This window comes from Orycteropus afer, unplaced genomic scaffold (assembly GCF_000298275.1).
Source record: "Orycteropus afer afer isolate SDZICR_OR568_19922 unplaced genomic scaffold, OryAfe1.0 scaffold00032, whole genome shotgun sequence".
In the NCBI taxonomy this organism is placed as follows: Eukaryota; Metazoa; Chordata; class Mammalia; order Tubulidentata; family Orycteropodidae; genus Orycteropus; species Orycteropus afer.
In genome coordinates, this window is record NW_006921619.1 from 6,350,979 (window position 1) to 6,364,673 (window position 13,695).

Here is a 13,695-nt window from a genome sequence, read left to right on the forward strand (position 1 = left end):
ATATATATATATATATATATTTGTTAAATGAGTGAGTAAATGTCTTATAGAGATGTGTGACAAATTAAATGAAATAATGCTTGTATTGTGCCTGGCCCGCAATAAGTGCTCAATAAATACACTTACTATTTTCCCTACAGGGTTACACTCAGGTTGGCAGTTCAAATTCATCACAGGCATCTAGGAAGAAAGGCTTGGTGATCTACTTCCCAAAGGTTACAGCTACTGAAAACCTATGGAGTACAGTGCTATTCTGATACACATGAAGTCACCGTAAGGTTTTTCAATTTGTTTGTTTTTTTTTACTCGACGGCACATAACAACAACAACTACTACTACTATGTCACAGTTTGTATTTACGTAGAATGAGTTCCTTGAGGGGTGTCTGACTGGATTCCGAGATCCTCACGATGGATCAGGACTCAAAGCGACCCCTCCTTGGGTTTCCGAGGCAGTTATCACTATAGAAGTAGATTGCCAATCTTCCTTCCAAGGAGTGGCTGGTGGGTTTGAAGCCTTTTGGTTAGCAGTCAAATGCCTTAGGTACTACGTCACCAGAACGCCCAATAACTATATTAGGTGACTAGAATTAATATTGTTGTTGTTATGTGCCGTGGAGTCGACCCGACTCATAACGACCCCTCCTTGGGTTTCCAAGGCACTATCACTACGGAAGTAGATTGCCCCATCTTCCTTCAGAGGTGTGGCTGGTGGGTTTGAACCGCCAGCCTTCTGATTAGCAGTCAAGTGCCTTAGGCACTACGCTACCAGAGGTCCTAGAATGAATATGGAGGACTACAATTTATTACACGCTCGCGGCGGGGTAATTGCTGGAAGATTAATATCCTGGATGAACCTGTCTCCTTCGTGGCGACCACAAGTCCCATCATGCTACAGGAATACCGGTTGGTTCACAAACCGAATCTGACATCATAGGACTCCCCCACCCTGAGCCTCCACAGGCCACAGTAGCCGCGGCCCCGCCCCGCCCCAGTCTTCATACCCCTTATGACTACTGACCTGGCGGGCATCAAGGGAAGAACACATGCGCACTGTTCTCTCTTCGTCTTTCCCTTCGTTTATTAGTCCTTCTCATTTTAAGGGCTGGGTCCTTTTTGTTCCCTATTGCTTACGGTAGCAGTTTCCGTGCGGAAGTGGTAGCTCTGAGAGAAGAAGATGGCGGCCACTGTGGCCGCACCGGGTAGTGTGGCGGCGACAAGTCGGGTCAACAAGTGGGGTGGCGGCGGGCCGGGAGGCGGCAGTGGCGGTGGTGGAGGAGCCAGAGCGGCAGAGGAAGAACCGCCGCCGCCTCTGCAAGCAGTTCTGGTGGCCGATAGCTTCAACCGCCGCTTCTTCCCCATCTCCAAAGACCAGCCTCGGGTGAGCGCTGCGCACGAAAGGAACTAAAGGGTCCGAAGGTGCCGGGGCTGGAGCAGTTATTCTTTTGGCTGTCTAGTTAGGCGTGCTCTGGAAGGACCACAGTCCTTCCCTGAGATGTGATATATCTGGTTAAGAAGAAGGCGGACGCATTGTCTAAATCGCTAATAGCTGCCTGACCAAGTGAGTGGCTGGCAGATTTGGGCAATGCTGTCCACCTCAGGTTTGGAAGGATTAAAGAGAGCTGAATGTAGAAGCAGTGCTTAAGAATAGCCTTCACGCAGGGATTCAGTGGCCCGAGAGGAGGCTGCGCTGCGTTCTTTAATTTTGCAGAGGAAAGAAGAATGCTTATGTGGAAGGGAACACCACCTCTTTTTGCCTCCGGATGGTTGTCATGTGCCTACAAAAGGGCAGTCTGATCTGATCCCGAAGTAACAGCTGTTTTGGATCTTGTGTAATGTGTTGGGTTTTGGGGGTTTTTTGGTTTGGTTTGGTTTGTTTTTTTGCCTTCCCGGTTTTAATGACAGGCAGTGCCATCTGTTGAAAGGACAGAAAGGGTTTAGTGGCTGATTGCCAGCAACCCCTATATTGTCTAGACAGTGAGGAATTGGATTGAGCTAGTCCTGGAGATTGCTAGATCACTCAGCAGTTCTCAGTTCAGTAAGAAGAGAGAGCTGCATTGGATTTAGAAAAAATCCTTTCTAAACGCCTTCCCCACCAACAAAAGGCCTTATGACTGTTCATTTTTGGTAAGTGATTGGAGGTACCTAACCCCTGACTCTTATAAGGGGGTCCAGGAAATAAATTTTATGGGAAAGAAGGCCTTAGGAGTGCTTAAGTTTCTGGAAATATGATTGTTTTTCAGTATTATGCTTTGCCAGGGGTGGTCTCCTTTTCTATAGCAGCTCTGTGTCCAGTGCTAAGCAAGTAAAGTGGATTCCATGCTTGCTGTGTCCAAATTACAATGCTAAGAACATGCTGTGAACATCTAAGATACCTGATTACCTTTGAATTAGAAAAAAAAAGCAAAACTATAGTGTTTGGAAATGTTAATTAAAAAAAAAAAAAACCCACTGCCATCAAGTCAATTCTGATTCATATCCACTCTATAGGATAGGGTAGAGCTGCCCCCATAAAGTTTCCATGGCTGCAAATCTTTACAGAAGCACACTGCCACTCCTTTCTCCCGTGGAGTGTCTTGTGGGTTTGAAATACCAACCCTTTGGTTAGCCGAATGCTTTAACCACTGCGCCACCTTTAGAAATAATGATACAAAACACACTGCTGTTGAGTTGGATCTGACTCATAGTGACCCCTCCTTGGGTTTCCAAGGCGTTATCACTACAGAAATAGATTGCCCAACCTTCTTTCCAAGGAGTGGCTGGTGGGTTTGAACCAGCCTTCTTCTGGTTAGCAGTCAAATGCCTTAGGTAGGCACTACGCCACCAGAGCTCCCCCAGAAATAATGATAGAAGAGTGAAAAGTGTGCTTGCAGTGACAGGTAAGATACTCAAGAGCCTGTCACAGGTTCAAGACCTCAATTTTTTTTTGTCTTCCATTCTTTAGGTCCTCTTGCCCCTGGCCAACGTGGCACTAATTGACTATACTCTGGAATTCCTCACTGCCACAGGTGTACAAGAAACTTTTGTCTTTTGTTGCTGGAAGGCAGCTCAAATCAAGGAACATTTACTGTAAGACCTTGTAACTTTTCTTTCTGTGTTTCACCATCTTTTTTATTTTTCTTACAATGGATGTAACTAAGGGGAAGTTGTGAGGATAAAAGTGTTTAGATCCCATTGGAAGGTCTAAGGAGTTGGTTTTCTTTTTCCCCTTATCAGGAGCTGAGCACCTAAAGCCTTTTTTTTATCAGTCCATCTTAGGCTTCCAGTGAGGAATGTTCAAAAACAAAACCTGGGTTTTTTCTGACTCTCACAAAATTTGGTCTCACTGGGTTTTGCCTTTTTATTTAAAGGCTCCAATGTGGAAGTTACAAACATAACATCTTTGTTTTTCCACTGAGCTTCTAAATAGTGTCTGATCTGCTCCTTGAGGACAAGAATGCGCTCTTCACTATATTCCCGGTACCTAGCTTAGTGCCAAGCAAAGAAGTAAGCACTTAATAGATGGTTGGTGAGTTCTTCTTAAAAAAGAGTGCATCTCAGAATAACAAATGCTGGCGAGGATATAGAGATACTGGGACTCTCATACACTACTGGTGGGACTATAAAATGATATAACCACTATGGAAAGCAGTATGGCAATTTCTTAAAAAGTTGGAATTAGAAATACCACTTGACCAAGCCATTTCAGTACTAGGTATATATCCTAAAGAAGTTAAGAGCCAGGACAAGAACAGATATATGTACACCCATGTTCATCACAGCACTATTTACAATAGCCAAAAGATGGAAACAAGGTGCCTATCAACTGAAGAATAGATAACCAAACTATGATATATATACACACAGTAGAATACTATGCAGCCCTAAAGAATAACATAGAATCTGCAAAACACCGCATAATGTGGATGATCTTGGAGGACATTATGCTGAAAGAAACAAGTCAATCACAGAGGGCATATATTGTATTAGTCCGTTTTTGTTAAAAGTCAAGGAAAGGTTTCTATATGGAAGGAAATTTTCTTTGTTGGTTACCAGGGGTGGAAGGGGAGGGGAGGGAACACTGCTAGGTAGGTAGAGACAAGTACTGATTTGGGTGAACCGAAGGGCAATGTGGGAAGAAAAGAAGTGAATATCAGGATTTGCAAAAGTTTGGTAAATAAAGGCTAGGATATTAGCATGCTCTCCACCAGACAGTTGATAAATTTGGTGTAGACTTTGGAAGGGGAAATGTGATGTGAAAACTGTGTTCCCAGGATATTTTGTATGCCCCAGGTCTCAGTAGGATTGTAAGTTCAAGTCCATGTTTAGGAACAAGGGTCAGCATATGGAAAGGAATTGACCATGTCTCTCTAACCCATAAAACATGACTGGTGACAAAGGGAGCTGAAAGCATTAATTAAGTTTTTAAATCTCTTTGAAGTTGAGGACGCTGGCAGGAGCCCAAAAAAAGCCATAGAGAAGAATGTGACTGCTGAATGGGGGATAAAAACAGAGAAGGTCCACGTGATCTTTATGCTTGACTTACTCATTCCCCTAACCCTCTTCAGGAAGTCCAAGTGGTGCCGACCTACATCCCTCAATGTGGTTCGGATAATTACATCAGAACTATATCGATCACTGGGAGATGTTCTTCGTGATGTTGATGCCAAGGCCTTGGTGTGCTCGGACTTTCTTCTGGTGTATGGGGATGTCGTCTCAAACATCAATATTACAAGAGCCCTGGAGGAACACAGGTCAGGATGGGAAAATGGTAGGGTCTAGGGACCAGCAGAGCCCTTAAACTGCTTTTTCAGAACTCTGCTTTCTAACTTTTATAGGTTGAGGCGAAAGCTAGATAAAAATGTTTCTGTGATGACAATGATCTTCAAGGAATCATCCCCCAGCCACCCAACTCGTTGCCATGAGGACAGTGTGGTAGTGGCTGCAGATAGTGCCACAAACCGGATTCTCCATTTCCAGAAGACCCAAGGCCTCCGGCGTTTTTCTTTTCCCCTGGTGTGTGGATATCTGGGGTCCTTGGGTGGGAGAATGGCAGGCTTCAGCAGAAGAGACTGATTAAAGTCCTTGTAACTTCTCCCCACAGACCTTATTTCAGGGCAGTGGAGATGGGGTGGAGATTCGCTATGATTTACTGGATTGTCATATCAGCATCTGCTCTCCTCAGGTGAGCTTTTCACGTGTGGGACCGCATATCCCGAGTGGAGCTCTGAGAGAGTGTTAATGCTCCCTTAGAAGACCAGGATGTATTTCTTCTCCCTCTTTTTCTTATCTGTTCTAAAACAAACAGGTTATCTATTGTCATCTTGTCCCCACATATCCCATTGGAAGCCTCTTTGGGATTCTATCCATGTCCAGCTGTCATAGGGTCTGATAAGTTTTTTGGGGGCTTCTCTTTGCTTCCAGACACTACGCTTAACCTTAGTGCTGCCCCATTTACCTCTACAGGTGGCTCAACTCTTTACAGACAACTTTGACTACCAGACTCGAGATGACTTTGTGCGAGGCCTATTAGTGAATGAGGAGGTAAGAAAAGGCTCCAAATGCCTCTTCAGGAGAGTAGGAGAGGGGTATAACTTTGTCTCATGCTAGTAATTTTTTGTCCCCTTTTATGTTTATTGAGCCTTAGTAAGGAGGAAAGAACTGGTGGGGGAAACAGTACACAAAGAAAAGTCTCTGGCCATTGGCTGTAACGTTAGAGGCAAAGGGAACTTAAAAGGGTTAGAAAGATGTTGTACCTGGGATGTTCTTTCTGTCTTGCTTGCTTGGGCAACCTCCTTTTCTTTCTCCTCGCCTAGATCCTAGGGAACCAGATCCATATGTACGTAACAAGCAGGGAATATGGTGCCCGGGTCTCCAACCTACACATGTATGCGGCAGTCTGTGCTGATGTCATCCGCCGATGGGTCTACCCTCTCACCCCAGAAGTGAATTTCACTGATAGCATCACACAGAGCTGCATTCATTCTCGGCACAACATCTACCGAGGGTCTGAGGTCAGCCTGGGCCATGGCAGCATCCTGGAGGAAAACGTGCTCCTGGGCTCTGGCACTGTCATTGGCAGCAATTGCTCCATCACCAACAGTGTCATTGGCCCTGGCTGCCACATTGGTGAGCACAGGTTGAGAGGTCAAGATGGCCATCCTAGGAGCAAGAACCTAAGGGTCCCTGTGTCTCCAGAAACAAAGATGTACAAGGAATATTCCCCAGGAATAAGGAACTAGAGTGACTGTTTTAAGAAAGGAGAGAACCAGGATTTGAAAACAGTGATCCCCTAATTTGTGGCCTGTGACTCTGTTATTGGGTGATATCACATGCCAGGGCACCCTACATTCACATTTAGGGCCAAATATATAATTAACACATAGTAACAACATGTATTTAGTGCATTATAGTTTACAAAGGGCTTTTCCTTACATTATTTCATTTACTCCTCACAGAAACCTGTGAGACAGCTGTTACATATCCCCAGTTTACCAATAAGCAAGCAGGCTCAAAGAGGTTGTCTTGCCCAGGGTCAACAGTTAATAAGAGACAGTGCTGGGATTTTAATCTGAGTATTCTGATTACAAATCCAGTGTTCTTTGCATGTTCCTATAGCTGGGATAGTAACTCACTTTGCTTGTAGGAATGTGATACTTCTGATGGTATTGCCCTTTTAAAAGAGCAACAATAAGATTCTGATTCTAAAATGTATGAGAAGTAGAGTAATTTGCTTCTACTTATAGACATGGTCCATATGAGTCTAATAAGGTTCTTAGTTTGAGGTCCCCAGCAATCTATTCTTAGGCCTGGGCTTAGAGGGTTAGAGGATTTCTTGGATAAATTAGGGATGGGGTACTTGAGTGAGGTAGGAGTTGGTGTCATTCAGTCCAGTCCCGTGAGGGCCTCTGGTCTGAAGTTGGGGCCCTGAGTGACCAGGAGTCCTTTGCATCCTGAGCCAGGTGATAACGTGGTACTGGATCAGGCCTACCTGTGGCGGGGTGTCCGAGTGGCTGCTGGAGCACAGATCCATCAGTCTCTGCTGTGTGACAATGCTGAGGTCAAGGAACGAGTGACATTGAAGCCACACTGTGTCCTCACTTCCCAGGTGAGCCCTTCTCCATATTGCATGTAGGCTCTGAATTGAGTAATGATTGTGCTAAGCCAGAGGGGACCTTGTTTTTATCCATAATCCAGCCTAAATTGAATGTCCAAATCTAGTGGTTTCATTTGCTGCCTTCTTGGCTTAGTTTAAAAAAAAAAAAAAAAGTTGCTCTCATTGTCAGCATGTACTTTACCCCAACAAACTAATGGGTCTTGTCGCCCTCTCCTTTTTCCTTTCCTAGGTGGTGGTAGGCCCAGACATCATCCTACCTGAGGGCTCAGTGATCTCTTTGCACCCTCCAGACGCAGAGGAAGATGAGGATGATGGCCAGTTCAGTGATGATTCTGGAGCCGACCAAGAAAGAGAGAAAGTGAAGCTGAAAGGTGTGATGCTTAACAGGTGTGGGGCATCTGTATGTCTCTTTGCCCCATAGAAAACTACTGTTTCCTCCTGGAGAGGTTGGTGTTTCCATTGGTCTTCCCTAAAGATCAGTGCCTTTTTTAGGTTACAATCCAGCAGAAGTAGGAGTTGCAGGCCAGGGCTACCTCTGGAAAGCTGCAGATATGAACATGGAGGAAGAGGAGGAACTACGACAAGATCTGTGGGGTGAGCTATCCCCCTTCAACTGAATCTGAATATTTTGAAGGATAACGGATACGTCAGAATAAGATTACTTGTTCAGTCCTTTATGAAAACAGCAGATACATTGCTCTCTGTCAATGGCTCCTTCCTTATTTTTCTTTTTCTCACCCTTTCTGGGTTCTCAGGACTTAAAATCAGCATGGAAGAAGAGAGTGAAACTGAAAGTGAGCATAGTATGGATTCTGAGGAGCTGGACAGCCGGGCAGGCTCCCCACAAATGGATGATATCAAGGGTGAGTGACCAGGGGAGCAGTGTCCTAGGACAAAGGAGGAAATCCTCAAGTTTATTCTTGGCTGAGATCAACTAGCCAAAGACTTGTGTTTCTCCCAGAAAGAGATTGCTGTGAAGTTAGGGCTAGGTAATTCAAAGCATACTGGAGTGGTCTTGGGCCATGAACTTATTCTTGCTTTGGTTCCAGTGTTCCAGAATGAAGTCCTGGGAACACTACAGCGTGGAAAAGAGGAGAACATTTCTTGTGACAATTTAGTCCTGGAAATCAACTCTCTCAAGTAAGAGCAGCCATTCTTTGTTTTCTTCTCCTCAAGGTAACCCCAGCCACGGAAAGGTTCTTCCCAAGTTTCTTCCCAAGTAGGAACCTGTTTGCTCCATATCCCAGATGGATGAAGCCTATAGAATTTAGAGCGAGAAGGGGATTAGGTTCTAGCCTCAGCATGGACTCTCCCCCTCCAGAACCATCTTGTTCCATCTGATTTCTCTCCTCCAGTATCCTGCCAAAGTCATAGTCCTATAACATGCTGAAAGGCCCAATGAGGGCCCTGGTGCCACCCCAGTCTCCCCACAGGTACGCCTACAACATAAGCCTAAAGGAAGTGATGCAGGTGCTGAGCCACGTGGTCCTGGAGTTCCCCTTGCAGCAAATGGACTCCCCACTTGACCCAAACCACTACTGTGCCCTGCTACTTCCAGTGAGCAAAGATGGATTGGGTACAAGGGGTTGGTTGGGGGTAGAGACATATCCTTGGCTGTGCTGACTTTAAAAGGAAATAGGAGTAGAAGGTCATATTGTGGAGTATATGTTACTTCTGGTTACTTTCTTGCTACCTCTGGAAGCTGATAAGTTCCTAGAGCAACCGGGTCTAAGGGAGTCAGGTTGGGTTCAATACTAAGTGACTTTTGAGATGCCAGAGTTCAAACCATACTAGACCCCCCAAAAGTATACCCAGAATAGACCTGTACTTTCAGAATCTCTGATTGAAAATAATTTGGCCCAGAATGAGATCAATCTTTAGGCTGGGAATAGGTATTTTAAGGCAGCAAACAGCATCTGACCCCCTTTCCCTTCCTCACATCGTGTCTTCCTCCCCAGCCCTGGTTGCCAGCAGCTAAGTCCCTCTGACTTGATTCCACAGGGCCTATATCATCTCCCTCTTACATTCCCATGTCTGTAAAAGAGTCATCATCAATAGTGATTTTCTCTGTTGTCCAGGGGTAGGTGCATGCTCAGGAATATATTGCAGTTTCTTTTTCTTTTCTTCCATAGCTGCTCAAAACCTGGAGCCCTGTATTTCGGAACTACATAAAGCGTGCAACTGACCATTTGGAAGCCTTGGCAGCAATTGAGGACTTCTTCCTGGAGCATGAAGTTCTTGGTACTTCCGTGGCCAAGGTGAATACCACCTCAAACCCCATAGTCCTATTTTGCCTTGAAACGGGCTTTGGTAGCTCCCGTGGAGACACAAAATAGGCTAACGTGAACCCAGTATGGAGTTTGGTCAATAGCACTATATATCCCTGGTATCAGCATTATTGCTGGGAAGTGCAGCTTAGAGCTGGGCTAGTAAAATAGCCATTTGGAGATTGGCCTGGGAGTGCAGAGCAATACCCAGCAGTAGTTCCAGAAGTTATGCCTGGCTCTGGTACCAGAGTGAACAGCCTACTCTTGTCTGTTTTGAAAGAGGCTACTCGGTATGGAAGGAAGCTGAGGGCCTGGTAGAGAGGTGTTAAGGTCTTGCTGCTGCTTCTGTTGTCCATTGTATCTAGCTGGGGTTTACGAGGCCTTTGAGATCCCCTTTGCTGACCTTCTGCAGGTGCTCATGGCTTTCTACCAGCTGGAAATCCTGGCTGAGGAAACCATCTTGAGCTGGTTCAACCAAAGGGATACAACTGATAAAGGCCGGCAATTACGCAAGAATCAACAGGTGAATCGAGCTGCCCTCCTCTCCTTCTCTGGTTCCTTGGCTCTTGATACCCTCCCTAGATTCCAGGGTGGTTGGTCCTAGGATTGTGTGGTGGTTACAGCTGTTACTTCACAAAGGTGAACAGGAGGGTTAGATGCCCCTCCAATAGTAGCTTGCTACCCTGTTTCCTTACAGCTGCAGCGGTTCATCCAGTGGCTCCAGGAGGCAGAAGAGGAGTCATCTGAAGATGACTGAAGTCATACTGGCACTCCTGGCTCCTGGGCCAGGTCAAGTGAGGAGCTATTTACAGGATGGATGACTACCATCTGGGCTAAGACTTGAAAGAGCAGAGGCTGCAACTACAGTATTCTTCCCCCTGCCAGCAACCATGTGCCTCTCATCCTGAATGGGGAGTTGGGATGAGGGAAGATGGGCTGGAATAAAGCTTCTGCCTGGGGAGAACTAGACAAGCCCTGCAGTTGGAGGAGGGCCAGAGGGACCACTTTGTGCTCTGGCTTTCCCTTAGGGAACAGCAGAGAGCAGCTGGCCTCTGCTGTGTGTATTTGTTAATAATTAAAAGAGAGAGAATGATGTATTTGTTTTCTCTCCAACTCTGACTGATCAGCTGTTGAAGTATTTGGCCAAAGAGTGCGGAACCCCTGGTATGGCAACCTCTTCCTAACACCTGGGGGAGAGAGAACATTGGTTTTCTGGCCACTAGGTGGTACTGTGGTGCCTTGCTAATCAACCATTCCTGTGGAATCCACTCAGCAACGGGTTTGGTTTGGTTTTTGGTAAGACTTATGGGTAGTAGAGGACCTAGATTATTTTCCAGTGTCTGTGGATCAGTTCGTGGTCCTGAAGTGGTATAACTGAGCCTATTTCCTAGAGCCCCAGTCCAAGCACTTTGTAGCTGGTTTTAGTACTTGGTACTGAGAGTGATGATGAAACATGTAAAGCCCATTACAGCTTGCCAGTCCCTCTTACATGCCTTCTCCAACTGTTCTAGGACTAGTCCTGTCAGGGAAGTTGGATCACTCTCCATGTTAAAGATAAAGAAATTTTCTCAAGGTTGCATTACTCTTCAGGGGTAAAGTAAGGATGTGAATGTTATAATCCAGGATTCGTTCTGCTTCAGCATTATCAGTGTCTCAGTGAGGGGAAAATTGCCCCCAGAGGCAAATATAACCCCTAGCCAGCAATGGCTCTCTTGAGAATACAGGAAGGCCCTGTGAAGTGGGCTGTCCCCTAATACTGCACTGTGTGACATGCACTTTGGTAAGTAGTTGTCATGCATTATTTAACCCTCATAGCAGCCCTATGAAGTATGTCTATCCTGAATTCAGTTGAGGAGCCTGAAGCTCAGGTTAAGTCACTAATCTGAGGTCTTAGAACTAGTAATTAGTAGAGCCAGGATTTGTTGCTAGACTCTGGAGCTGGGGTTTTACTCCCTTTGCTGTATCATCTTTAACCTCAACCATGAGACACACCCTTTACCTCATCTTTTTGACCTCTTTGCTGCCTTTATAGAACCCTTACTCTGTTGACACTTAAGCTGTGGCAAATATCACTGTCATAATGACTCTCCCAAGCATCACAGATAAAATGGTTGCCTTTCTTCATTTTAGTTGGGTGGAAAAGAGAGGAGAAAGAGGATAGCAAACTCTACTTGGGGGTGAGAAGGTATTGAATATTTCTAAAGGATAAAACAGACGGTCCAGGGTCTGGCTTAATTTGCTTTTCTTGTTCAGTAAATCGTCGTTTCTGCTTTGTCAGATACAAGACCTAGTGCCTAGAGAGCATGTGAAGAGTGTTAGGGCATGGACCTAATGTTGTTGTTGGTTGTTGTTATTTGCCGTCGAGTCGGCCCCGACTCATAGCAACCCCTCCTTGGGTTTCCAAGGCAGTATCACTACGGAAGTAGGATTGCCCAACCTTCCTTCCGAGGAGTGGCTGGTGGGTTTGAACCGCCAGCCTTCTGGTTAGCAGTGCTAACTTAGGCACTATGCTACCAGAGCTCCCAATGGACCTAATAGGGGCAATTAAATACAATAACCATAAGGCATCCCTGATCCATGCCAAGTGAGTGGCAGAGACTAGAATGGACCTACAGGACTTTTTAGGAGGGAGAGATTCCCTCCAGTTAGGGTGGTGGGAGGTTTTATAGGATTATGATGCTTGAATGGCCTAAAACATGGAAAAGGACAGAGGAGAGCAAAACAAAGGATTTCAGGTTAAATACGGGATTAAGCACAGGCTGTTTTGCTCCTTCCAAAAACTCCATTAAGATTTCAGTAAGGAAGTTTTTTAGAGGTATGTGACTCGATGAGGAAAACAGGAGGTGACAACAATGAGTGAGAGATGCCGACACTTTGGAAAATGAAAAATAGATTTCAGAGTGGAAATTGACTTAGCAGAGCAGAGTAAGTTGGGCTATACCTGCAGATGTGGTTAGAAGCAAGCAAGCCCGTGTGCCCTTCTGAAACCAGGAAAAACTCAGCACCTCAAGGGAGTAAAGAGTGGGGCTGAGATCTGGAGGTGGGGGGAAGGGGGCTAGATAAAGTATAAGGAAAAGTTAAGTTCCCAGGTCCCCACCTCATCCCCAGCAGGAAATAGGAGATAGATTCTTTGGAGAATGGTGGGGAGGAAATTATCAAAGAAATAGTTAAAGAAGGTCATGACTTTTAGATTGGAAGAGTCCATGATTATTACATAATGAATGAAAAGACCTATGAAATTCCAGATCCTAAAGGAGAACGTAAAATATCAGAGATTACTGCCGAAGAGGAGGTTGAAAATGAGGTATTAAATGAAAGTACACAAGTGGTGGAATTCAGCATTGGCAACACTGATTTATACCCCACCCCTGCCAGGTAAAAACAAACAGCTGCAGAAGAAAGGTCTACAAATAATGACATCGTCGGTTTCCTTAACAAAAAAGTCTGCTTTCCTCCATTTGATCACCCTACAGTTAATAAGCATTGTACACAGACAGTGCTCCCAATCAGCTTTTAGTGCCTCTTAAATGTGAAGAGACAGTCAAGGACCATCAAACACTTGAAGGAAAGAAGCTTCTAACATGAAAGGCAAGAGACCAAGCAAACAAAAATCAAGGAAATAATGACAAAGTAGGAAATTTTTTGGAAACCAGAGGACCCTGTAATATTAAAACTCAAAGAGGGAAGATACTGTATATATGAAAAATATGTTATTAAAAGGACAAATTGGAGAACAAGAAAGTTCTTAGAAAAAGTAAGTAAATGAATTATTCCCTTCCCATTCAACTGAGAACTGGAGGACTGGAGAACCAAGTAGGAAGATGTTTCTCTGTATCTATCCTTATGTACCTCTTGAATTTTGAAGTGTGAATACATATATATAGAGAGAAAATGTACATTTTTGTAGTATGTGTGTGTGTATATATGTTGTATATCTCATAGCAACCCCTCCTTGGGTTTCTGAGGCAGTATCACTACAGAAGTAGATTGCCCAACCTTCCTTCCGAAGAGTGGCTGGTAGGTTTGAACCACCAGCTTCTGGTTAGCAGTCAAGTGCCTTAGGCACTGTGCTACCAGAGCTCCTTTGTGTGTGTGTGTGTGTGTGTGTGTGAGTGTATATATGTGTGATATATTGTTGTTGTTGTTGTTATGTGCCGTCGAGTTGGACCCAACTCATAGCGACCCCTCCTTGAGTTTCCAAGGCAGTATCACTACGGAAGTAGATTGCCCCATCTTCCTTCCAAAGAGTGGCTGGTGGGTTTGAACCGCCAGCCTTCTGGTTAGCAGTCAAGTGCTTAGGCACTATGCTACCAGGGCTCCTGTGTGATATATA

General features: G+C 45.0%; 1 protein-coding gene across 1 annotated transcript; it reads left to right on the top strand.

Moving 5' to 3' along the window:
- Positions 1–1,176: 1,176 nt before the first annotated feature.
- On the top strand, positions 1,177–10,119 carry EIF2B5 (eukaryotic translation initiation factor 2B subunit epsilon). The gene is made up of 16 exons (XM_007935919.2): positions 1,177–1,380; positions 2,944–3,068; positions 4,547–4,732; positions 4,817–4,994; positions 5,083–5,163; positions 5,445–5,522; positions 5,795–6,107; positions 6,941–7,086; positions 7,325–7,466; positions 7,588–7,689; positions 7,851–7,958; positions 8,145–8,235; positions 8,529–8,652; positions 9,228–9,353; positions 9,775–9,885; positions 10,060–10,119. Exons 1-16 carry the CDS (start codon positions 1,177–1,179, stop codon positions 10,117–10,119), a joined length of 2,175 nt encoding a protein of 724 aa, XP_007934110.1.
- Positions 10,120–13,695: the final 3,576 nt, after the last annotated feature.

What these genes read in the sequence shown, in the direction of transcription:
- EIF2B5 (XM_007935919.2), top strand. Translation starts at nt 1,177, where the DNA reads ATGGCGGCCACTGTGGCCGCACCGGGTAGTGTGGCGGCGACAAGTCGG. An exon ending in TCAGCATCTGCTCTCCTCAG is followed by an intron (nt 5,164 to 5,444) that starts GTGAGCTTTTCA and finishes TTACCTCTACAG; the next exon opens with GTGGCTCAACTCTTTACAGA. An exon ending in ACTGTGTCCTCACTTCCCAG is followed by an intron (nt 7,087 to 7,324) that starts GTGAGCCCTTCT and finishes TTCCTTTCCTAG; the next exon opens with GTGGTGGTAGGCCCAGACAT.